Source organism: Ceratotherium simum, chromosome 14 (assembly GCF_057802395.1).
Source record: "Ceratotherium simum simum isolate JZ-2026a chromosome 14, ASM5780239v1, whole genome shotgun sequence".
Lineage (NCBI taxonomy): Eukaryota > Metazoa > Chordata > Mammalia > Perissodactyla > Rhinocerotidae > Ceratotherium > Ceratotherium simum.
Window position 1 is genome coordinate 27,472,938 of NC_141913.1, and position 26,857 is coordinate 27,499,794.

The window sequence follows — 26,857 nt, forward strand, 5'->3', positions numbered from 1 at the left end:
CAAATAAAATGTTTTTAATTTTGATGAAGTCTAATTTATCGATTTTTTCTTTTGTGCATTGTGCTCATGATGTCATATCTAAAAATTTTTTGCCTAACTCCAGGTCACAGATGTTTTCTCCTATATTTTCTTCTAAAAGTTTTTTTTTTTTTTTTAAAGATTTTATTTATTTATTTTTTCCCCCCAAAGCCCCAGTAGATAGTTGCATGTCACAGCTGCACATCCTTCTAGTTGCTGTATGTGGGACGCGGCCTCAGCATGGCCGGAGAAGTGGTGCGTTGGTGCGCGCCCAGGATCTGAACCCGGGCCGCCAGCAGCGGAGCGCGCGCACTTAACCGCTAAGCCATGGGGCCGGCCCTCTTCTAAAAGTTTTTAAATTTATGTTTCACACTTAGTCTATGATCCATTTAGAGTTAACTTTTAAAAGACTATTTTTTTTAGAGCAGTTTTGGGTTCATAGCAAAATTAAGAGGAAGATACAGAAATTTTTCATATACTCCCTGCTCCCACACCTGCATAGCCTCTCCCCTTATCAGCACACCCTACCAGAGAGGTACATTTGTGACAACTGATGAACCTACATTGACACATCATAATCAGCCAAAGTCCATAATTTACGTATGGTTCACTCTTGGTGTTGTGCATTCTATGGGTTTTGACAAATTTATAATTACATGTATCCACCATTATAGTATCATACAGAGTGTTTTCACTACCCTAAAAACCGTCTGCACTCTGCCTATTTATCACCCCTGCCCAACCCCTGGCAACCAATGATCTTTTTACTGTCTCCGTAGTTTTGCCTTTTCCAGAATGTCATATATTTGGAATCATACAGTATGTAGCCTTTCCAGATTGGCTTCTTTATCTCAGTAATATGCATGTAAGTTTCCTCCATGTCTTTTTATGGCTTGGTAGCTCATTTCTTTTTAGTGCTGAATAATATTCCATTGTCTGGATGTACCACAGTTTATTTATCCATTCACCTACTGAAGGCATCTTGGTTGCTTCCAAGTTTTGCCTATTATAAATAAAGCTGCTGTAAACGTCCATGTGGAGATTTTTGTGTGGACATATTTTCAGCTTTGTTCAGTAAATACCGAGGAGCACAATTACTGCATCATATGGTAAGAATATGTTTAGTCTTGTAAGAAACTACCAAACTGTTTCAAAGTGGCTGTACCATTTTGCATCCCCACCAGCACTGAATGAGAGTTCCTGTTGCTCCACATCCTCACCAGCATTTAGTGTTGTCAGTGTTCCAGATTTTTGGCCACTGTAATAGGTGTGTAGTGGTGTCACATTGTAGTTTTCATTTCTGTTTCCCTGATGACATAAGATGTGGGGCATCTTTCCATATGCTTATTTGCCATGTGTATATCTTCTTTGGTAAGATGTCTGTTAAGGTCTTTAGTCCATTTTTTGATCAGGTTGTTTGTTTTCTTATTACTGAGTTTTAAGGGTTCTTTGTATATTTTGGATAAGTCTTTTATCAAATGTGTCTTTGCAAATGTTTTCTCTCTGTCTGTGGCTTGTCTTCTCATTCTCTTGACATGCCTTTTGCAGCAGAAGTTTTTAATTTTAATGAAGTCCACGATATCAATTATTTCTTTCATGGATAGTGCCTTTGGTGTTGTATCTAAGAAGTAATCATCATACCCAAGGTCATCTAGGTTTTTCTCTTATTTATCCTCTAGGAGTTTTATGCTTTTGCATTTTACATTTAGGTCTTTGATACATTTTGAGTTAATTATTGTGAAAGGTGTAAAGTCTGTGTCCAGATTCATGTTTTTGCGTAGGAATGTCTGTCCAGTTGTTCCAGGGTATCTTTGAACATTTGTTGAAAGGCTATCTTTGTTCCATTGTATTGCCTTTGCTCCTTTGTCAAGGATCAGTTGATTATACTTATGTGGGTCCACTTCTGAGCTCTCTGTTCTGTTCTATTTGTCTGTTCTTTCACCAATACCACACTATCTTGATTACTGTAGCTTTATAGTAAGTCTTGAAATTGGGTAGTGTCAGTCTTCCAACTTTGTTCTTCAATATTGTGCTGGCTAATCTAGATCTTTTGCCTCTCCATATAAACTTTAGAATCGGTTTGTCAATATCCACAAAATAACATGCTGGGATTTTGATTGGGATTGATTGCATTGAATCCATAGATCAACTTGTGAAGAACTGACTTCTTAACAATATTGAGTCTTCATATCCATGAATGTGGAATATCTCTCCATTTATTTAGTCCTTCTTTATTTTGCTCATCAAAGTTTTGTGGTTTTCCTTGTATAGATCTTGTACATATTTTGTTAGATTTATAACTAAATATTTCATTCGAGGGGATGCTAATATAAATGGTGTTGTGTTTTTAATTTCAAATTCTACTTGTTCATTGCTGGTGTATGGGAAAGCATGTGACTTTTGTATATTAACCTTGTATCCTACAACCTTGGCTATAATCACTTATTAATTCTAGGAAATTTTTTTGTTGATTCTTTTGGATTTTCTACATAGATACTTATGTCTTCTGTGAAAAAGACAGTTTATTTCTTCCTTCCCAATCTGTTTACCTTTTATTTTCTTTTTTTGTCTTTTTACATTAGCTAGTCTTTCCAGGATGGTGTTGAAAAGAAGTTGTGAGAGCATATCCTTGCCTTGCACCTGGACTTAGTAGGAAAAATGCAAGTTTCTCAACATTAAGTATGATGTTAGCTGTAGGTTTTTTGTAGATATTCTTTATCAAGTTGAGAAAGTACTGTCTATTCCTAGTTTGCTGAGAATTTTTATTATGAATGGGCATTGGATTTGTCAAGTAGTTTTTCTACATCTATTGATATGGTCATGTGTTTTTCTTTTTTAGCTTGTTGATGTAATGGATTACATTAACTGACTTTTCAAATGTTGAATCAGCGTTGCGTATCTGGGATAAATCCTACTTGGTTGAGGATTTTTGCATCTATGTTTATGAAAGATATTGGTTCCTAGTTTTCTTGTATTGTCTTTGTCTGGTTTTGGTATTAGGGTAATGCTGGCCTCATAGAATGTGTTAGGAAGAATTCCCTCTGCTTCTATCCTCTGAAAGAGATTGTAGAGAAGTGGTATAATTTCTTCCTTAAATGTTTGGTAGAACTCACCAGTGAACCCATCTGGGCCTGGTGCTTTCTCTTTTGGAAGGTTATTAATTATTGATTCAATTTCTTTAATACATATAGGCTTATTCATATTATCTATTTCTTCTTATGTGACTTTTGGCAGATTGTGTCTTTCAAAGAATTGGTCCATTTCATCTAGGTTATCACATTTGTGGGCATAGAGTTGTTTTTAGTATTCTTTGATTATCCTTTTAATGTCCATGAGATCTGTAGTGATGTACCCTCTTTTATTTCTGATATTAGTAATTTGTGTCATCCCTCCTTTTTTCTTAGTTAGCCTAACTAAAGGGTTATCAATTTTATTGATCTTTTCAAAAAACTATTTTGGTTTCCTTGATTTTTCTCTATTGATTTCCTGTTTTCAATTACTTTCATTTCTATTCTACCTCTTATTATTTCTTTTCTTTTGCTTACTTTAGATTTAATGTGATCTTTTTCTGGTTTCCTAAGGTGGACACTTACATGATTGATTTTAGGTTTATTTTCTAATATATGCATTCAAGGCTATAAATTACCTTCTAAGCACTGCTTTCACTGACTCCCATAAATTTTGGTAAGTAGTATTTTCATTTTTATTTAGTTCAAAATATATTTTAGGGGCTGGCCTGGTGGCGCAAGCAGTTAAGTGCGCACGCTCCGCTGCAGCAGCCCGGGGTTTGCCAGTTCAGATCCCAGACGCGCACCGATGCACTGCGTGGCAAGCCATGCTGTGGCGGCATCCTATATAAAGTGGAGGAAGATGGGCACAGATGTTAGCCCAGGGCCAGTCTTCCTCAGCAAAAAAAGAGGAGGATTGGCAGATGTTAGCACAGGGCTGATCTCCTCACACACATATATATTTATATATATATATAAATATATATATATATAAAATATATATATATGTTTTAGTTTCTCTTGAGATTTATTCTTTGACCCATGTGTTATTTAGAAGTGTGTTGTTTAATCTCCATGTATTTGGGGATTTTCCAGTTAACTTTCTATTACTGATTTCTAATTTAATTCCATTGTGGTCTGAGAGCAAACATTATATGATTTCTATTCTCAGTTTGTTAAGGTGTGTTTTATAGCGCAGAATGTGGTCAATCTTGGTGAATGTAAAGTTAATTTTTGTATAAGGTGTGAGGTTTATGCCGAAGTTCAATTTTTTTGCATATGGCTGTCCAATTTTTGCAGCACTAATTGTTGAAAAGGTTATCTTTTGTCCACTGAATTGACTTTGCACATCTGTAAAAACCTCAGTTGATCATATTTGTGTTGGTATATTTCTGGACTCTCTTTTTTTCCTACTGACATCTGTCTATCTATTCTTCACTAATACCGCATTGTCTTGATTAATGTAGCTTTACAGTAAGTCTTAAAACCATGTTGTATGAGCCTTCCAACTCTGTTTTCTTCTTCAAAATTGTTGTGGCTATAAGAGCTGGTCCGGTGGCGTAGTGGTTAAGTTTGCACACTCTGCTTCAGCAGCTCAGGGTTCACAGGTTCAGATCCCAGGCATGGACCTACACACCACTCATCAAGCCAAGCTGTAGCGGTGTCCCACATACAGACTGGAGGAAGATTGGCACAGATGTTAGCTCAGGGCCAATCTTCCTCACGAAAAAAAAAAATCATTGTGGCTATTTCAGTTCCTTTTCCTTCCCATATAAGAAACTGAGACTTAGATGAAAAGGCAAAGATTATAGAAAAATATAAATTATAATAACATGAGTAAGAGATTTTACTGTTATTTGTGCCTTTTAATATGTTATATTAAAATTGTTCTTGATTGGAGGATCTCCCATATACCCATATGACTTTTTGATAAGTTCTTTAGCCTCCCTCCAAGGTACATGGACTTTGCATGGTATTCACTCTGTGGCTTATAAACACTTCAAGAAGAAATTTGTTAAATTAGAGTTAGCAGAGTCCTCTTGTAACAGCACCTCTGCTGAATGGAGAACAAGAGATAGAAAGGTAAGGTTCTGAGTCATATCCTCAATCCTGTGTCTGCACACATGATTTTCTCTCCATCTATATTAGTAGTTCTCCTATGAGGTCTACAGTCCCATGGGCAGGTTCAAGACCACCCTATTATTCTTACAAGCCTTTTTGCTGATGTTTGACAAGTGGTTGTGAAGCACATATAAGATATGCTGTATCTTCCATACGTATTTCAGAAACCTGAATGCCAGCCTAGGTTTGCTTTAGCAATTAAAAAGTAAAGAACTTTCAAGAAAAACAACTTTAGGATTCATGAGAAGACCTATTTTAGGACTCCTGACCCAGTGTGGTAATTGGTTATTTTTCTACCTTCTTTATAAATCTATTCTTTCTTGAATTGGTACCATTTTTTTTCCCCTACCCAGGTAGGAATAATATATAGGGATATAAAGAACCATAAGAAGAACTATAAACAAATATTCCCTATAAATACAGATTTTTAAACCCTAAAATAATTATAATAAATCTAACTTAACAGTATATTTAAAGAGTAATACTGTATAACCAAGTAGAATATATTCTATGAATTTAAATATGGTTACTATTTTGCAAGCCAAAACTAGAATATTTCTTAACAATATATCAAAGAAGGAAAAGTTTATTATCATCTCAGTATGTACTGAATAGTTATTTGGTAAAATTAATTTTTCATTCCTGATTTTAGTAAGCCAAAAGAGAAAATATTTCCTAACACAATAAAGAATATCTGGATGGGAAATACGTAATAATGAAAAAATAGAGTAATTCCTGTTAGATCAGCATTGTACAAAGGTACCTATAAAACCTGTAGTTTTGGCATTTCCCTGGAAGTTCTAGCCAATACAATAATATAAAAAAAAAATAATACAAATAATGAGAAACACATAACCTTATTGTTATTTATATTCAATATAATTGCTTACCCATAAAACCCATAAGAATCAATTGAAAAAATAATTTAAAGAACTAAGAGAGTTCAATAACGTATAAAACTCAATTACTATAAATCTCTATAACAGCATTAGCTATTTAAAAGATATAGTGGAGAGGCGGAGTCAAGATGGCGGCGTAGGCAGACTCTGAACTCACCTCCTCCCGTGGACACAGCCAATTTACAACTACTCGTGGAAAAATTACCCCTGAGACAGAACTGAAAACGGGATAAGAGGAACTCCTGCAACAACGGACAATCCTAACTGGGGTAGAAGAGGCAGAGACTCCCTTCCGGAGAGGAAAAACGCCGCCTTCACAAGGCGCCAGCTTCACGGCCGCCCGGGAGCAGCTCACAGGTACGCACCCTCCCTGGAGGCGCGGGGCCCTGAGCCGGGGAGCGCCCCCGCTGTGGGCATTTTGTGGACCCAGCACAATCGAGACCAGCGGCATAATATCTGACTTTGCCTGCTACTAAAGCATTGGGGAGCACCCCCAGAAAGCCCGGTTCACAAAGAAACTAAAACTGGCTCTTAAAGGGCCCGTGCACAAACTCACCCGTGTCAGAAAGCATCCTAAAATCACCAGGAAGAAAGGTGCACAGTGCTTTGGTGACAAGAGACTCACCTAATAGGCCCTGAGTGCATCTCGGTGAGGGGTGAGACCTCTCCAGGGACTGGGACATTGGCGGCAGCCATTGTTGTGGCCTGGTGTGAGTGTGCTGACACAGACGCCATTGGAGTTCTCCCTGAGGCCTGCTAGCCCAGGGTCTGCTCCACCCGCTAGAGCACCGATTTAATCCAGCTCAGCCAGGGCAGGCAGCCCACCCTAGAGACTGGCCCCACCCAACAACAAGCCCTCAGGCAACGTGTGGGCCTGCATAGATTGGTGACTGGATTCTCTGCAGCCTGGCAACTGAGCCGACTTGAGCGGGGCAGGGTGTGCACAAGGAGCGGGTGGAGAGTGTGGGGTGGTGGCGGAGTGTGTGGGGCTCCCGCCGTGGAGAGACTGGGTCCGCTTGGGGGTCGGGGCGCTCACACGGGGCAGGACTGTGTTGACTGTGTGTGTGGACCTGTGGGCAACAGGGCTTGTCAGCTGCAGAAGACTTGTGCTTCTCAAAGACCCACATAGGAGGTTTGCCCCACCTTCCAAAGCCTGAAACAATTGGGTGCTCCTGTGCCTGAGGCCAGCCCCACCCAGCTGCAATCCTCAGAGAGCTGACAAGAGACCTAATAGGCTAGAGGCTTACAGCAATTGTAAGGCCCTGAGCCTAACAACCTGCCACACTGGGGGCCTACTCAGTTAAAAGAAATACTGCAATACAAATGTGGTATTAGAACTTACAGCCAACTGTGCTGGGGCTCCCCACACCTGATAAAGAGACTGAAGGGCCCACAACAACTACAAACAGCTGAGCATTACAACAGCTGGCCAGGAGCATAACTCAGCCTCCCTGGGCGCCTATAGGGAGAGCTAACAGGCCACAATAGAAGGACACACGTAACCCACATAGGGGTCACCCCTGGAACATTGAGAACTGAGGGAAGCACACTGGAAACCTCCTAAGGCATCACTTACATAAGGTCACCTATCCAAGAGCAGGAGACGTAGCTGACCTACCTAATACGTAGACACAAGCACAGGGAAAGAGGCAAAATGAGGAGGCAAAAGAATACATTCCAAGTAAGGGAACAGGACAAAACCCCAGAAAAGGAACTAAGTGAAACAGAAATGAGCAACCTACCCGACAGAGAGTTCAAACTAAGAGTGTTAAGGATGCTCACTGATCTGGGGAGAAGAATAGATGAACTCAGTGAGAATGTCAACAAAGAAATGGAAGATATAAAAAAGAACCAATCAGAAATGAAGAATACAATACTGGAAATGAAAAATTCATTAGAGGGACTCAAAAGCAGAGTAGAGGATACAGAAGAACGGATCTGTGAGCTGGAAGAAAGACTAGAAGAAATTACCCAAGGTGAACAGGTAAAAGAGAAAAGAATTAAAAAGAGTGAGGGCAGTCTAAGGGACCTCTGGGACAACATCAAGCGCACTAATATCCATGTTATAGGTGTCCCGGAAGGAGAAGAGCGAGACAAGGGGGCAGAGAATCTATTTCAAGAAATAATAGATGAAAACTTCCCTAACCTAAGGAAGGAAACAGACATCCAGGTACAGGAAGCACAGAGAGCCCCAAACAAGATAAACCCAAAGAGGCCCACACCAAGACACATCATAATCAAAATGTCCAGAATTAAAGATAAAGAGAGAATCCTAAAAGCCGCAAGAGAATGTCAAGTTACATACAAAGGAAACCCCATAAGGCTATCAGCTGACTTCTCAGCAGAAACCTTACAGGCTAGAAGAGAATGGCACGATATATTTAAAGTACTAAAAGAAAAAAACTTACAGCCAAGAATACTCTACCCAGCAAGGTTATCATTCAAAATGGAAGGAGAGATCAAAATTTTCCCAGATAAGCAAAAATTAAAGGAGTTTGTCACCAAGAAACCAGTGCTACAAGAAATGTTAAAGGGGCTGATTTAAGGGGAAAAGAGAAGAGCACAAATAGGAAAAATTATCTATTTCCATGATTAGAACGTATTGGATACAAATGCACAAAAAAGAGGTTAGATATGATATCAAAAACATAAAAGGAGGGAGGAGGGGAGTTAAAGAGTACAGCTTTCAGACAGAGGTCAAACTAAAGTGACCATCAATTCTGTATAGAAGAAGTAAGGAACAGAGAAGGACTACTACAACACTGAGGGAAAAAAAAAAACTTTAAAAATGGCAGTAAGTACATACTTATCAATAGCTACTTTAAATGTCAATGGACTAAATGCTCCAATTAAAAGGCATAGGGTGGCTGACTGGATAAAAAAACAAGACCCATATATATGCTGCATACAAGAGACACACTTCAGACCTAAAGACACTCACAAACTGAAAGTGAAGGGATGGAAAAAGATACTCCATGCAAATGGCAATGAAAAGAAAGCTGGGGTAGCAGTACTCATATCAGACAAAATAGACTTTAAAACAAAAACGGTAAAAAGAGACAAGGGCATTACATAATGATCAAGGGAACAATCCAACAAGAGGATATAACACTTGTAAATATCTACGCACCCAATGTAGGTGCACCTAAATATATAAAGCAATTATTAACAGACATAAAAACAGAAATAGACAGTAACACAATAATAGTAGGGGACTTTAACACTCCACTTACACCAATGGACAGATCATCCAAACAGAAGATCAATAGGGAAACATTGGCCTTAAACAATACACTAGAACAGATGGACCTAGTAGATATATACAGAGCATTCCATCCAAAAACCGAAGAATACACGTTCTTTTCAAATGCACATGGAACATTCTCCAGGATTGATCACATATTAGGCCACAAAACAAGTCTCCATAAATTTAAGAAGATTTAAATAATACCAAGCATCTTTTCTGACCACAACGGTATGAAACTAGAAATCAACTATAGGAAGAAAATCAGAAAAGCCACAAATACATGGAGATTAAACAAAATGCTACTGAACAACGACTGGGTTAACGAAGAAATCAAAAAATACCTGGAGACAAATGAAAATGAAAATATGACATGCCAGAATTTATGGGATACAGCAAAAGCGGTTCTAAGAGGGAAGTTTATAGCGATACAGGCCTATCTCAACAAACAAGAAAAATCTCAAATAAACAATCTAAAAATGCACCTAAAGGAACTGGAAAAAGAAGAACAAACAAAGCCCAAAATCAGTAGAAGAAGGGAAATAATAAAAATCAGAGCAGAAATAAATGAAATAGAGACCAAAAAAATAGAAAAATTAATAAAACCAAGAGCTGGTTCTTTGAAAAGATCAACAAAATAGACAAACCTTTAGCTAGACTCACCAAGAAAAAAAGAGAGAAGGCACAAATAAGTAAAATCAGAAATGAAAGAGGAGAGGTTACAACAGACACCTCAGAAATACAAAAGATTATAAGAGAACACTATGAAAAACTATATGCCAACCAATTCGACAATCTGGAAGAAATGGATAAATTCTTAGAATCATACAACCTTCCAAAACTGGATCAAGAAGAAGTAGAGAATTTGAATAGACCAATCACCAGTAAGGAGATCGAAACAGTAATCACAAACCTCCCCAAAAATAAAAGTCCAGGACCAGACAGCTTCCCTGGTGAATTCTACCAAACATTCAAAGAAGACTTAATACCTATCCTTCTCAAACTCTTCCAAAAAATTGAGGAGGGGGGGAAGCTCCCTAACTCATTCTACGAAGCTGACATTACCCTGATACCAAAACCAGACAAGGACAACACAAAAAAAGAAAATTACAGGCCAATATCACTGATGAACATCGATGCAAAAATCCTCAATAAAATACTAGCAAATCGCATACAACAATACGTTAAAAAGATTATACACCATGATCAAGTGGGATTTATTCCAGGTATGCAGGGATGGTTTAACATTCGCAAATCAATCAACGTAATACACCACATTAATAAAATGAAGAATAAAAATCACATGATCATCTCAATAGATGCAGAGAAAGCATTTGACAAGATACAGCATCCATTTATGATAAAAACTCTGAATAAAATGGGGATAGAAGGAAAGTACCTCAACATAATAAAGACCATATACGAGAAACCCACAGCTAATATCATCCTCAATGGTGAAAAACTGAAAGCTATCCCTCTAAGAACAGGAACCAGACAAGGATGCCCACTGTCACCACTCCTATTTAACATAGTACTGGAAGTCCTAGCCAGAGCAATCAGGCAAGAGAAAGAAATAAAAGGGATCCAAATTGGAAAGGAAGAAGTGAAACTGTCACTATTTGCAGATGACATGATTTTATATATAGAAAACCCTAAAGAATCCACCAGAAAACTTTTAGAAGTAATAAACGAATATGGTAAAGTTGCAGGATACAAAATCAACATACAAAAATCAGTTGCATTTCTGTATACTAACAACGAAGTAGCAGAAAGAGAAATTAAGAATACCATCCCATTTACAATTGCAACAAAAAGAATAAAATACCTAGGAATAAACTTAACCAAAGAGGTGAAAGATCTGTACACCGAAAACTATAAAACATTTCTGAAAGAAATTGAAGAAGATGCAAAGAAATGGAAAGATATTCCGTGCTCTTGGATTGGAAGAATTAACATAGTTAAGATGTCCATACTTCCTAAAGCCATCTATAGATTCAATGCAATCCCTATCAAAGTTCCAACAACATTTTTCACAGAAATAGAACAAAGAATCCTAAAATTTATATGGAACAACAAAAGACCCCGAATAGCTAAAGGAATCCTGAGAAAAAAGAACAAAGCTGGAGGTATCACGCTTCCTGATTTCAAAATATACTACAAAGCTATAGTAACCAAAACAGCATGGTACTGGCACAAAAACAGACACACAGATCAATGGAATAGAATCGAAAGCCCAGAAATAAACCCACACATCTGTGGACAGCTAATCTTTGACAAAAGAGCCAAGAACATACAATGGGGAAAAGAAAGTCTCTTCAACAAATGGTGATGGGAAAACTGGATAGCCACATGCAAAAAAATGAAAGTAGACCCTTGCCTTACACCATGCACAAAAATTAACTCCAAATGGATTAAAGACTTGAATGTAAGACCTGAAACTATGAAACTTCTAGAAGAAAACATAGGCAGTACGCTCTTCGATATCTGTCTTAGCAACATCTTTTCAAACACCACATCTGACCGGGCAAGAGAAACAATAGAAAAATAAACAAATGGGACTACATCAAACTAAAAAGCTTCTGCACAGCAAAGGAAACCATCAACAAAACGAAAAGACAACCTAACAATTGGGAGAAGATATTTGCAAACCATACTTCTGATAAGGGCTTAATCTCCAAAATATATAAAGAACTCATGCATCTCAACAACAAAAAAACTACCAACCCAATTAAAAAATGGGCAAAAGACCTGAACAGACATTTCTCCAAAGAAGATATACAGATGGCCAAGAGACACATGAAAAGATGTTCAAAATCACTAACTATCAGGGAAATGCAAATCAAAACTACAATGAGATATCACCTCACGCCCGTCAGAATGGCTATAATTAACAAGACAGGAAACAACATGTGTTGGAGAGGATGTGGAGAGAAGGGAACTCTCATACACTGCTGGTGGGAGTGCAGACTGGTGCAGCCACTATGGAAAACAGTATGGAGATTCCTCAAAAAAGCAAGGATAGAACTACCATATGATCCAGCTATTCCACTGTTGGGTATTTATCCAAAGAACTTGAAAACACCAATTTGCAAAGGTACATGCACCCCTGTGTTCATTGCAGCGTTATTCACAATAGCCAAGACTTGGAAGCAACCTAAGTGCCCATCAAGGGACGAATGGATAAAGAAGATGTGGTATATATACACAATGGAATACTACTCAGCCATAAGAAACGATGAAATCCAGCCATTTGTGACAACATGGATGGACATTGAGGGTATAATGCAAAGTGAAATAAGTCAGAGGGAGAAGGTCAAATACCGTATGATTTCCTTCATTAAGTAGTAGATAATAACAACAATAAACAAACACATAGGGACAGAGATTGGATTGGTGGTTACCAGAGGGGAAGGGGGGAGGGAGGAGGGTGAAAGGGATAATTCGGTACATGTGTATGGTGATGGGTTGTAATTAGTATTTTGGTGGTGAACATGATGTAATCTATGCAGAAATACAAGTACAATGATGAACACCAGAAATTTTTACAATGTTATAAACCAATAAAAATAAATAAATAAATAAACAAAAATAAAAAAAAAAAATAAAAGATATAGTGGAGAGGGACGACTCATTCATAATAGCAATGAAAAAATTAGGAAATTCCTAATAATAAACCTAGAAACAAATTTATGGAACCTCTCTGAAAGTGTATTTCCTAGCTAAGATGATTAATTGAGCACTTATGTTTATCTCTTGTATTTCCTGAGACGCCAGTAAGATGAGAGTTAAATGAATGTTTTTAAAGGTATAAATTCGCAAGAATAAATACAAAAGGAGAAGAATCATTCATATACTAGAGATTTGTATACATTTTTAGAAAATGGAAAATGAATAGAGGATTAGTAACTTATTAAACAGGACAGAGGAAGCTACCACATAGAAAGCACTGAGAAAAGTATTCACACAAAAAGAAATTGATGTCACTGAACTTTGGAAAAGTTTGGGAATTAGAAGCAAGATGAACAATGGAAAGTAGTGATATGGGGTAGAACTAAAAACAGTATGAGGTGGATGTTTGAAGCAAGAATCAAACAGCTTAATACTCCTGCCACAGTGCCATATATGGAATATTAGTTCCAGGCAGAAGACTAGAGATTAATTCTCTGGAGAAATTCAACAGAGAAGAGAGGACTTGGGAATCTCATATACTTTGGAAGGTGAGATGAGTCAGATAGGGCTGAAAATGGGATGAATTCAAAGTTTACAAATGGAAAGGTCGGCCTCCTTCCCAGTCCCCAAAGTAGACCATATCTCCCTCCCAGGCAGAATATTGAAAGATTCTTCTCTGAAGAAACTTAATAGTCCCGGAAGAAAGATGTCCACATACTGATATGGCATGGTATATCCACTTTGGAAAACAGTCTGGCAGTTCCTTGAAAGGTTAAACATAGAGTTTGCAATCCCACCCCTAGGTATCTACTCAAGAGAAATGAAAGCATTTATGTCCAGACTAAAACTTGTATTCAACTGTTCATAGCAGCACTATTCACAATAGTCAAAAGATGGAAACAGCCCAGCATCTATTATGTGATGAATGGATAAACAAAATGTGGTATATCTGTACTGTGGAATATTATTTGGCAATAAAAAGGAATGAAGTAATGCTACGTAGTACAACATGGATGAACCTTGAAAATATTATGCTAAATAGAAGAAGCCAGTCACAAAAGACCACATGTTGTATGATTTCATTTATATGAAATGTCCAGGCAAATCTATGGAGACAGATAGTAGTTTAGTGGTTGTCTAGGGCTGAGAGAGAGGGTGGAAATAGAGAGTGACTGCTGATGGGTACAGATTTCTTTCTGGGGGCAATGAAACTGTTCTCAAATTAAATTATGACGATAGTTGCACAACTCTGTTAATAAAGGAAAAACCACTGAGCTGTACGCTTTAAATAGGTGGACTTTTCTGTATGTGTGTTTTACTTCAATAAAACAGTTTAAAGTTTATAAAGAAGCAATCAGTCACATTGAATGCTGTAGAGACATTATGTAAAATAAGGGCTACAAAAAGTCCATTGGATTTCACAACATGGAGGTTGGTGAATTTGGTAATTTTGATTTTAGTGGAGTTGTAGAAGACGAAAGCCAAATTGGAATAAATTGAGAAATTGTTTGGTTATGGAAAGGAGAGAACTTCTTAAATGCTCTTGGTTACCCAGTAAGCAGGAAAAGATTGATGGTTCTAGAGTGGATAGTCAATACTAAAAGGTCCCGAAGAAGCACAAATGGGAGTGATTAGCCTTGTCTAAGAAAAGGATCACTTCCTTCAATGTAAAAGGAGGAAATGATGAGTGCTGAAAGACTTGTAAACTTGATAGAGTAAAGACAATTTCTCTTTAATGACCTCTGTTTTCTCTGAAGTGGGAAGCAGGCCATCTGTTTAGGATAAATAGGGAGAGGGGGAAATGAGGAGAACCAAACAGCTGATTAGAGAAATACAGCAGCTTTGTCGGAAAATGTTTAGCACTCACTTAAGGTTAGTGACTATGAGTCTATATTGGATCTGCTTTTTGTCCATTTGCTTGTTTCTTTGTTTTATTTCATTTACACTAAGTTGCCCAACTATAACTCACAGAAAACCAGACATTTGGATTCATGCAGTGTTGTGATTCTTCCAGATTTAGAGGAGAGGACAAAAAGACAGGGGACATGTTTTTAAGAGCGTTGTTAATAGAATGATTGGAATGCTGGACCATGAAATTCAAGGTGAATAAGGGATAAAAGGTTGGGAAGAAAATATGCTATTAAAGGTTACACCAAGACAGAGATTTTAGCTATCTTTTTCACCACTTTATTCCCAGTTCTTAGAACAATGATTGTTTGAATTAATAGTCTGATAAGTGCACAAAGGACAGAGATAGTGTGAATAGTTGAAAAACCAAGCTTGAGGGTAAGATGTGGGCATCAGGAAGTAGTGGGATGTTTGAATTACTGAATTCAGAAGAGATGCCATTTTAATTGATGACAAGTTCCAGGATATGAAGAGAAAGCTTACTAAGAAAGTCTTTGGCCTGAGAGATCAAAGAACTAAGAAGTCAGAGTGTTGGTTGAGTGTCACTCATGTGATGTTGACATTAGCAGGGATGATGGTAAGAGCTGAATTGAAGAAGACTGAATCAAGTGTTAACATCTTCAATGATTGAGAGTGAGTGAGTACATAGATGATAGAGATGAAGAGAGGTTGAGGGTGGTAGAGCAGATGATAGGAATCCTGAAAGCGATAGGATTTTAATGTGAGAATGGGGATATAATGATCAAAAAGCAATAGTGGAAGCAATGATGATTCCAATACTGCCTCTTGACCCCAAGAGAGGGATCACTGAGAAGGATGTAGGGGAAGCATTGACCTCAGGAAAGAGCCAGGTTTCAGTTAAAATAGATGGAGGAAGTACTCTAAGAAGAGTACAAAATACAGCCAAGTATATCATGAAGCAAAAGCATCAAAAGCACTGGGGGACATGGGAAGGGCTGGGAAAAGAGAGACAGTACAGGGGCCGGCCCGGTGGCTTAGCGGTTAAGTGCACGCGCTCCGCTGCTGGCGGCCCGGGTTCGGATCCCGGGCGTGCACCAACGCGCCGCTTCTCCGGCCATGCTGGGGCCGCGTCCCACATACAGCAACTAGAAGGATGTGCAGCTATGACATACAACTATCTACTGGGGCTTTGGGGGAAAAAATAAAATAAATAAAATCTTTAAAAAAAAAAAAGAGAGACAGTACAGAACATAATAGGGATAGTAGTATTTTGGTAACCTATGATAAATTGGAGTGGGAAATACCCTTTGGGCATTGACTCATTGAAAAAAAGGAGTAAGAGACATAGTAGTTGATTTAGTCTCAAAAGACCTTGGATCTAACCTAAGTGCTCTTTAATAGGGGATTGGTTAATACATTAGAGTCCATCTAGGAGACAAAGTAATCTGAAATCATTAAAAATAATGTTGTAAAAAATTGATAGGCAAAAAATAGTCACAATATATTCACTGAAAAAGTAATTTACACAAGCCCTATGTGTAGTATCCTTTTTTGTAAAAGGAGAACAAGAAGAATAGATGGATGGGTAATACTTTTCAGAATCTTTGAAATATATTGTGATTTTTTAAAACACTATGTACCCAAAGATCAAAAAAGCTGCCTATGGAGGAAGGCACTAAAACTTAAGCCATTGGACCCCATTCATATTTTTCAACAAATATTTAGCACCTACCTCGTGTCAGAGACCATTCTTGGCACTGGAGACAATATCAATAAAATAATAAACCTACCCTCATGGAGCCCTAAATAAATAATGTACTCTGGTAGTATTGAGAGATATAAAGAAAGTAAAACACTATAAAGAGATAAAGTAACTGGAGTATGATGGCTATTTTGGATAGAGTGTTTAGGGAACGCCTCTTGGAGGAGGTGACGTTAATGAATGGAGAGAGCAAGCAAGATCTGAGAGCAGAGCATCCTAAGCAGAGAATATAGCATATGTACAAGCCCAGAGGTAAGCATCCAGAATAACAGCAAGTTTTTGGCCTGAGCAACTGGGTTGATGGAGAGGAGCAGGATTTGGAGAAAAAAATAAGAGTTCTGTTTTGGATAGTTTGAGATGCCTATAACACATCCAAGTGGAGATTCAGGCAACAGTTGGGTATGTGAGTCGGGAACTGGGGAGCAAGGTTGATGTTGGATCTATACATTTAGGAGTCATTGACGTGTTGATGTTAAAAGTCATGAGAATGGATGGAATCACCTAAGATATGAGAGTTAAGGATTAAGGATTAAGCCCTGGGACGTTCCATCCTTTAAAAGGCAGGGGAAGAGGAGGGTAATCAGGAGAGGTTACTGAAATCACAAAAGATGAGAAAAAGGGAATGGGAGGGGAAAGCTCCAGGGTCATGGTTAGGTTCTCATCCAGTGCAGTCTATGGAGTGGACCATGAAATCGATTCATTTCCTAGCCCTGTGCTAATATTCTCAGACACCATGTCAAATGGTCCCTTTGTTGAGTTGGTGGCGTGGAGCCAAGTCAAATCTGCAGAGACTACATCCTCTCCTGGGTTTTGTCTAAGTATCTTGCTAGCTCAGAGGCAAACAAAACTGAAAAGAGAGATCCAAGAGGACAGAATTAATGCTAGTGCAGCCAAGTTCGAATTGCTTCCTGGATGAGACTGGCAGAATAGACCAAATTAGCCTTCTGCTTATCACTTCTCCATAATGAAGTTATTAAAGTCAGCCTGTGTGCCTAAGTAACTCATGAGTACTGGCAATGTGAGGTACAGAGGCAAGAAAAACCAACATAGTTAATGCCTGTGGCTAAAATATAGTCTGAGTTTTTCAAGGGATAGTGTTTTATGGATTTGAATAAGTTGTATGTCCCTTTAAATTATTTAAATACCAAACATCCCTATCAGGGTCAAGCCAGGTTAATCAATTTTATAGCCTTCTGTCACATGTATCCTCAGCAAACTAAGATGCACTGCTCATGGAACACAATTTGATAAACACACTGCTCTTTGCCAGTATTTGGTGCAAAATACCATGGGAATTCATTTTTTATTTTGCTTTATTGCATATATAATTCTGGTGTAAAATTGAGAGATTTCTCAAGCTTTATCTTGTAAAATAATCCTTCTGTTTTGTTGCTTTTTAATCTGCCAAATTATTTGGTCTTTCTTGATAGCAAAAGTACTATTAAAACACTTAATGAACAAAATTAGCTAGGAAGCGCCACTGAGCCCTGCCTACCACAGACTTTCTGATTCTTCTGCCACAGTGTAATCCATGACTGAATGTGGCTTCTAGAGAAATGGAATTTTTATAACAGCAGAACCATGAAGGTGAGCATTTGTACTTTAGGGTAGATAAAATTGTTGGTGAAAAGATAGCCCAGTATATTAGGAGTATGGGTGTGTTCACACTGAGTTACAACTAATCATGCTATACTTTTTAAACAAAATGTAGTTGGAAACAGCAACCATTTTCTTCTTTTACTTTTCCTTTAGTTACACATCTTATTCATCTTGATGGAAAGATTGAAGATACACTAGTCTAGGAAGTCAAGGAGCCTGGATTAAAAACCACTTGGCTCTGCCACTCGCTGTGTGACCCCAGTCAGTTCACTTATACCTCTCTGGACCTCAGTTTTCTCATTGATAAAATAAGAGAATTATTCCAAATTATGTCTAAGACCTTTTCCTCAGTGGGTAGGCATTACTAGTGTTTGCCAATATCCCCTTCTGGAGCAACATGACTGTTCTGGCCAATCAGGTATAAGAAGTGTTGTGTCACTTCCAGGCTGTGGAAAACCTATGTACGGTTCTTCAGTCTGTCTTCCCTTCCAAGTAAATGGAGAAGCTCACATGTTCCAGATGATGCAGTCAAAAGATAGTGGAGCCATTCTGCCTGGACCTACTTTAAGCATATAGCATAAGCATAAAATATATTTGACTTGTGTTAAGCCATTGGAATTTTGAGGTTAATTTGTTACTGCCGCATAACCTAACTTATCCTGACTAATACATCAGATCTAACTTTCTATGATTTTGTGGGTCATTCTTTCCATATTGTAAAGATTTTTTTTACTATATTGTATGTGAATAAGAGTACTAGGAAGGAATTTGAAGCCCACAACTATTTTTCAAATGATAAGTTGGCACCTATTTAATCAGTCTTTGAACACAAATGCTTATTGTTACTCTGGATTTCAGCTTGCATCTCTGAAAGATTGATTTCTGATATACTTTCTGATCCTCAGTTATTTTGGCTCTGCTTTTTAACAGAGAGGGCGGCTGGTTTATTTCCACATTCAGAATATCTCTCCCTATCTGTTTTAAGCATGAAATTGTATAGAAAAATGTAGGCTTTCTATTGTTTCTAATTAACAAAAACATTAATGGTCTGTATGAAGAGATGAATATTACCAACGAGATTGCCACATGTCTCCGAGGAAGGTTCAAACAAAGCCTATTCCTTGAATGTCACGTAGGTCTGTCTTGCTTATAAGCAAACTTTCTTGGAAGCAGTATCCAACTCATTGGCTTACACCTTAAACAGAGATGTTTTGGTTGAACACAGAAACCCTGGTTTTGAATGACAAAGATAATTGTATTGAAACATTGCCTTGATGCTGTCAGAATAAAAGCTGCAAAAAATTTGCTGCTAAAAAGGATTTCAATTTATAGGTTTCATACCATAGAAAATATCATGACATTTCCATGCCTGAGATGGTAGTCGGATCTTGCCTGGGACCTGAGGGCAGGGTCAGCTACATAACTTACAAGACCAGTGCAAAAGGAAAATCCCTTGTTCAAAAAGTAGCATGAAAAAATGCAGTTAAAGGTACTAAAATACAAAACTTTTTCCTTTAAGAAGAAGTTTATAAAACAACAGGTAATGGTGATACATGAGTAATAACATACAGGTATTTCCTACAGGTAGCAACAAGATTATATTTTTGATATTTTATATAAGGCAATAAATAATAATACTTTATTAACCTAGTAACTTGATTGATCATAAGATTTTTCTGGCTCACTTTTCAAATTCATTTATTAGATCATCAAAATTTATACTTTTAGCAACTTTAAGTGATATAATTAAAAGCAGATCAGTTGCTCTTGGCAAATGAAAGATCACATATAATTTTTGGTAATTTTTAATTTTGGGAAGGATCTTTCTGCTGATGCAACTGACACTGGAGCTGTTAATATTTTATAGGCTGTGACAAATTGGAATAGATTTCTGATAAAGTATTCCAAAATATAAATTTTGTTATATCTAGAGCTGATGATTCTTATGGAACAATTTTTCTAAAAATATTTAACTCTTTATACACATTAGTTTCATGTATGTTAGAATTTAATTTTAAATATAAATTTATACATCATTTTAATGTTTTCTCTGTCATGTCTGGTAACTTGTAGAGGTCATACAGGAAACCAAAAGTCACATAATGATATGTATATAATTCAAAATACCTACTTATGCTTTCTATTGCTGTATCTTCAATTACAAAGAAAAATTAATTTTAAAATTGTATTCCTCATTAATTGGTTCATTTGAAGCTGCATATGAAAATGGTGTTCTTTTCCATCAGATGCAACAATCTTTACATTTAATTTCTATTTCTAAGCCTGTGGATATTTGCTTTGCAATGTTGCAGCAGTATTTTTTGTTTTGTTTTTTTATTTTTTTTTCTTGTGATGAGAACTTTTTTTTCTTTTTCTGCTGAGGCAGATTTACCCTGAGCTAACAGAGCAAATTGTGTCATTGGCAAATTGCCCTGTTGCCAGTCTTCCTCTTTTTTTGCTTGAGGAAGATTAGCCCTGAGCTTACATCTGTACCAGTCTTCCTCTATTTTCTATGTGGGTCGCCGCCCCTGCGTGGCTGACGAGTAGTGTAGATCCTCGCCTGGAATCTGAACCCACAAACACCGGCCCCCGAAGCAGAGTGTGCCGAACTCAACCACTACGCCACGGGGCTGGCCTCTGCAGCAGTTTTTAAAACCAGAGATTCTAAACTTTTTGAAGAATTCTAATATCTCTCTGATATGCTTTATTGCAATGTCTATGTGTATGCTTTTGTAATAATTCACTGACATTTATCGCCTAAGCTCTAGCAGTTCTTATCCCAGTGCTCAGGCCAGAGAGCTAATATTTTTGTCTATGGAATGGGTTCTGGGAAAAGACGGGCAAGCCAGCCTTCCACCATTGCCACCACCACTGCTGCTCCTGCTGCTGCCATCACCATCACTGATCTGGGCCTAGGTCCTAGTCCCGGCCACCTCCCTGGGGCCCTGCAGGGAGTACCCCAGCATGCTTCTGGCATGAATGTGTACATCAGGCAGGCAAGCCAACTGTTTGGCACACACACTGCCCATTGCCCACTGTGCGTGTGGGCCTGAACCCACACACGCATGCCCAGTGTGTCTCCTCTGCTCACACACATGCTCTCTTCTCCCATTAGACTTCATTTACAAAACACAAAATCAAAGATCTGTAACAGTAGAGCATTAAACCAAGTGCAGGGCCCTGTGCAACTACACAGGTCACACACGCCCTGCTTGAGACTTCACGATACATCTGTAGCAATTACTTGACTCTTTGTATGAATGAGTATGGAGGCAGATACATTTGTGCCTTTGGCTTTCCATCCCTGAAATACGTACAACAGGCCATGGATGAGGGTATTGTTGACCATGTTTAGCTTCTCTACCTCTATGCCACTCCTAACTTAAGCTTTTTAATAAAAATGCTGGAGGCCGGCCCCGTGGCTTAGCGGTTAAGTGCGCGCGCTCTGATGCTGGCGGCCCGGGTTCGGATCCCGGGAGCGCCCCGAGGCACCACTTCTCCGTCCAACGCGAGGCCGAGTCCCACGTACAGCAACTAGAAGGATGTGAACCTATGACGTACAACTATCTACTGGGGCTTTGGGGGGAAAAACTGAATAAATAAAATCTTTAAAAAAAAATAAATAAATAAATAAAAATGCTGGGCACCAAGGCAGTCTTTCTTTGGAGGGATCTCTTTATAGATTCAGATGAGGGTTTCTTTTCCCAAGATTCTAGAGAAAGTGGGAGTAGGATAGCAAGAAGGAACTAGCATTTATTGAGTATTTATTGTATGTTAATTTATACCAACTGATTCATTGGATCCTAACAGGAGTTCTGTTAGCCCTTTATTCAGGAGAAACTGAACTGAGAGATTGAATAACTTTCCCAATATCACACAGATTGCAAATGATAGAGCAGAGATTTAAACGAAGTCTGTCTGACTACAAAGAGTCTGAGAGGCAGCTTTAGTGTCCTGGATAAGAGTGCTGGGGACAAACTGTCTGGGTTCAAATCCTGACTCTGCCATGTAATGGCTTCATGCTGGTGAAGTGACTTCCCTGAGCCTTGGTTTCCTCATGTATGTAAGGGGGATCCGAAGAGTACAGGATGTACCTCATAGGGTTGTTTAGAGGGTTAAATGAAGGTTAAATATATGTAAAGCATTAAGAACAGTGCCTGACACTTAGTAAGCCTGCGATAAATGTTACTACTCTGTCATTACTGTTATCATGATTACTTTGCCCCACCACAGTCTCTCTTCACAGATTAGAAGAGAATGTTAGAGGTCAGCAGAAGAGAATTTACAGACCGACAGCAGGGACTTTCTTGTGTTTACCTTCCCGGAAGTTCCCCTGGAAGGCCATCTTGCGTGTGCTGTGATCTGGGATCTCATTCTTGCCCTGGGCAGCCCATCTCTGTGGGCTTCTTGGATTCTAATGTTCTGCTGGTCTGATCATTTCCTATCTGGGTTGTGTGTGTTACAGGTATGAGACATCTCTGTTGGATTTGGTTCAATCTCTGAGCCCAAAGTCTACTTCCAAACCTCAGCCCCATCCCTCCAGAGAAGTTGGGGCCTGGAATCACAGTACTCGCCGACTCAGTCCTCTAAAATCAACCTGGAACAAGATGGGGGCAGGCAGGACCCCTGAAGACCTGGAGGAAAAGCAAATTCTGGAAGATATCTTTTTCATTTGACACTGAAGCACATGCTGCAAAATTTCCACCAGAAATATGTGGGTTTCCTTGTATACTGATCTAGGATTTTAAATTATTCAATTGCAAAGTAATAGTGTCTCCCCTTTTGCAGGGATCTATCCCACTAGCATCCTGTTATGTATTGAATATAGAAATCATTCTAACAACCCAGGGTGTTTTTGATCAGACCAGTCAGTAGATAGTACATTAAGGGGGTGGGGGTGGAGGGCAGTATCTTTCCTATGCCACTCAGAGATTAGAAAATTAACATAGGACATGTTAATTTGTTAATATGCCATATGCATGGCAGAGGCATATTCAGCATCATTTCAAGAGTGTTTCCTTTTCAATATTTTGCTGGAAAAGTTTGGCTCTCTTTTGTACACGAGGAAAACCTTTCCTCTGAAAGACTCCTCTAATTTAAAAGTCACCCCTTGTAATGTAAGCAATTTCAGACAGACAGACCCTTTTACCTGTCCACCCTGTTCTCTCACCACTTACCTCTACCTCTATCTAAGTGTAGTCATTTAATTCTGAAGTTATAGTTGGTGCCCCTACCGTCACAAGCAGCACTGAGGACCAATTGCCAGTCCGTCTTATAAGTCATCAGCCTGGCACCTGCCCATCCCATAACCAAAAGGGCTCAATGGGCTAGAGGCAGGGACCCAACCAACCCTTGGAAACTGGCATTAAATCACACAACAGAGTGACTGCCCTAGGGAAATCCAGTGGAGGCACAAGCCTAAAACCTTTTCCTTCCATCCTCACATTTCCCAGGATAAATAAGAGCAATCTTAGTATTTTTTGTTGACCAAAGTATCTACTTTATTCATCCTTATGAACTTCCTTTGACTGTGTCTGGGGAAGATGCCACTAGAAGGAGAGTACCATCCAGCTGCTGCAGACTGATAGGCTTTCCCTGGCCTTCCCTCTCACCCCATGAGGATCAAAGGCACTGGGTTGACCAGGCCTTGCACATGCTCTCCTCAGGGCCACTGTCCTATGGCCCCAAAGAACCATCTCTGCTTGCCAGATTATGCTCCACCACCCCAAGCAGAGTGTCCCCCAACCCTTTCCCACTGGGCCTCACTCTGACGCAGAGAAAGCCTATGGAAGAAGTCTACCCGAGATCTCCTTCTCTCTCTGTTCTACTCAGCAGAGCTCTTGAGATGGGTGCTTCAGCTTACCCTGAGCTCTAGTGGCCTCTCAAGCTGATGGGCAATATGATGAGCCTACTAGAGCCAGTGAGTTTAAAACTTTCCAGTCATTGGAAGCAAGGAGAAGATATAGCCCCAGATGTGTATTGCTCAGTGACTTTATCTGATCCGGAGAGTGTTGCTTTTTTTCTCTCTCTTTCTTTTTCCCCAACCCCAGGTTTGAACTGGGACAAAGACTCTGTCAGTCAGTATTGGTAGCCAAGGTCAGCCCGCTCAGGGCAGCACTTAGTGAGCCTGCATGGCTTCCCTAAATTCCTTATCAAAACTAGATTACTTCAGCCTACAAAAGCCTTGTTGAGCAGCTTCCTTGTCTGGATAGCTTCAAATCTGATTGTCTCTTCAGGCTGAGGCCCTGTTGCCTCCAACCAGCCTTCCTTCACTTGGGTCTTTTTGTTCTTTAGAGGAGAGAAGAATGGAGACTACGGATACCATATTCTTAATCTGAGGTAAACATAAGGTCAGAACCAACTAGTTGTAGTTATTCACCTGAAAAGTTGAAAAATCATTGCAGATTATATCCTTTTAAAGTTCACCCCTGTGAGAGTAACTGAATTAGTTTCATCCCATTTCAGAAAGCTTTGGGAAAATGGAGCTTTCTTTGGTGTGGCAAAAATGGGTAGAAGCAAACTGAGACCCTAGCCATTTTCTCAGTTAAAGTTAGGTTTCCAGAACTATCTTTTTCTTGCTCCATGTGTCATGACCACCTTAAGTAATCTGACTCCCTTGGATCAACCATAACCACACTCACCCGTTTTGGACACCAGTGTCCTTACTGCTCTCCAGAGTAAGGATGCCAGAAGGACCAAGAAAAGGATTATGATTTCTTCAGGAAGCTTGTTTGCCTTTAGAAGAATCATAAACAGGATCTGAACTAAAGGCTTTTTGGAGGTCACATGCCAGAGAATGGAGTTTAACTGCTTCTTTACTTCCCCCTGAATGAGCAATTTGGAAGGGCAAAGATGGATTTTCAGCGGAGTGTCAGTTAACATATTTTTCTTATGCCACATCCCTCCACTAGTTGCCTTTGTCTGTCCTGTAGGCATTTCCTGAGTGTCAGGGCAATAGGATGTGAATTGTGTCTAATTTCACGTCTTCATTATGAATTGAACAGTATATGTAAACATTTTAATCTGTGTCTTACTTTGAGATATATACATATATATATGAAAAGGTTGTCATACAGCCTCGAGGCTATTGTAGACCCTGGAGGCTTAACCTAATTGCAGACTAACCTACCAAGAGAAGGTCAGAAAGGAATCTACCTTTCCTCCCTGTGACGTGCTCCCGACAGTGACTGGTTGGGATTTGTTTCCCCAGCCTCCAGCCACTTCCCCAAAGCAAGATGAGACACATACTAGGAGTGCAGCTGATAGTGCTACCACGTTGCCCACGCTGCTTCCCACCATTCTGCGAGAGAAAAACCAATCAGTGTTTGCAAAATGGAAAAGGACGAAGTGTCCATTGAAGCTCCTTAAGTAGGGCCCAAAGTGCTTGATTTAGAAAACAAAGGTTAATCAAGGAAAAGCTTTTGCTGACAGTCACCCTTCCAGGAGGCACACTTGTGTTTATCCATACCTGACCCCATGGTGGGGACTTGTCTAGAGTACCCAAATGTCATGGGGAGGGAGGGGCTCTCTCCTCCTTCAGAGCCACTCTTTTCACTTGGCCTGCTTCCAGCACCATGGTTCATACGAGAGATTTGCTGGCCAGAGACCCTGGGAAGGGACAGGCCTAAAGGAGCAGAGCCAGATGAAGTCTGTGGTCATTAGGGAGGTGGGGGCTATGGAAGACTCCTCCCAGCTCATGTTTCATCCTCACCTCAGTGTGTGTTGTGTTTAACGTGGGCAAATGTTGATATAAATATGAGATTTTAAGTTAATAAATTATCTCTATGACCATTTTCCCCATGTAGGTTTGTTATTGAATTGTCCCTTGAACATCCCTCATCAGGTCAGTGTGGCACAGCTTAAAAGCAAGACCAGTGCCCTAGGTTATCAAAATGTTATTTTCCTGAGTACTTGTTAAAACAACAGCAGCTTGTGGTCCATGGAAAGAAAGGAAATGGTTTGCCACATTGTAGTAGGTTTTCCTGGCTGACTGCAGCCCACTCCCTCACACAGACACCAAGCCTCCTCTCAGTCGTGTGGTTACTGGAATGGAAGGTTCAATCTATGCGCACCTCTGAGTCCGTTCTCTGTGCCTATCCCCAAAACTGCTCAGCAAGGAAGAAATATCACAGCACTTGGAGACAGGAAACATGGTCCTGCCTAGTTGGCTTTAGGTACTGGGAGAATGTAGGCGAGGGCTAGAGTGCCTGAAATACCCAGTTCTAAGATCACACCTATGGATTCAACTAAGACAGGCAGAGACCCTCTCTTGCCCCCTGCTCCTCAAGCCAGCCTGGCACCTCCACCTGAGCAAGGAGACTTTGCAGCTACCCTTCCTTCAGAGGCAGAAGTGGCAAGAACAGAATCATCACTCAACCAGCTCCCAAGCTGAAAATGAAATAAGTAAAGTTTGCCCCAATTGTCATAAGGTGACCCTTGAGTCTGGGAACAAAGCTGGAGATGAGTGGGGTGAGGGTGTCACCCTACTCCTCAGAGGAAGAATGACCTGGCAGCTAGAGGACCAGTTTCATAAATTAGTTATCAGTTGCATGGTTTCTCAGACTTGCTGTTCAAGGTGGGTTGTTCCTAGACCCCTAGGGTTCCATTGTTCCATTCAGAAGTGGAACCTTCTAACCTCTCAAGCTTCAGCTTCACAGCTATCTTTCCT

At 39.4% G+C, this 26,857-nt stretch overlaps 1 protein-coding gene across 3 annotated transcripts in view; it reads left to right on the plus strand.

The window, feature by feature from the left end:
- KIAA1328 (KIAA1328 ortholog) overlaps window positions 1-25,983 on the plus strand; it is a 353,895-nt gene extending 327,912 nt beyond the window's left edge. For all 3 annotated transcript variants that reach the window (XM_087439155.1, XM_004422476.3, XM_004422475.3), the window contains one exon: window positions 22,655-25,983. In XM_087439155.1, the coding sequence (XP_087295281.1) occupies window positions 22,655-22,865 (211 nt within the window). In that variant the 3' untranslated portion in view covers window positions 22,866-25,983. The remainder of the gene's footprint in view (window positions 1-22,654) is intronic.
- Window positions 25,984-26,857: the final 874 nt, after the last annotated feature.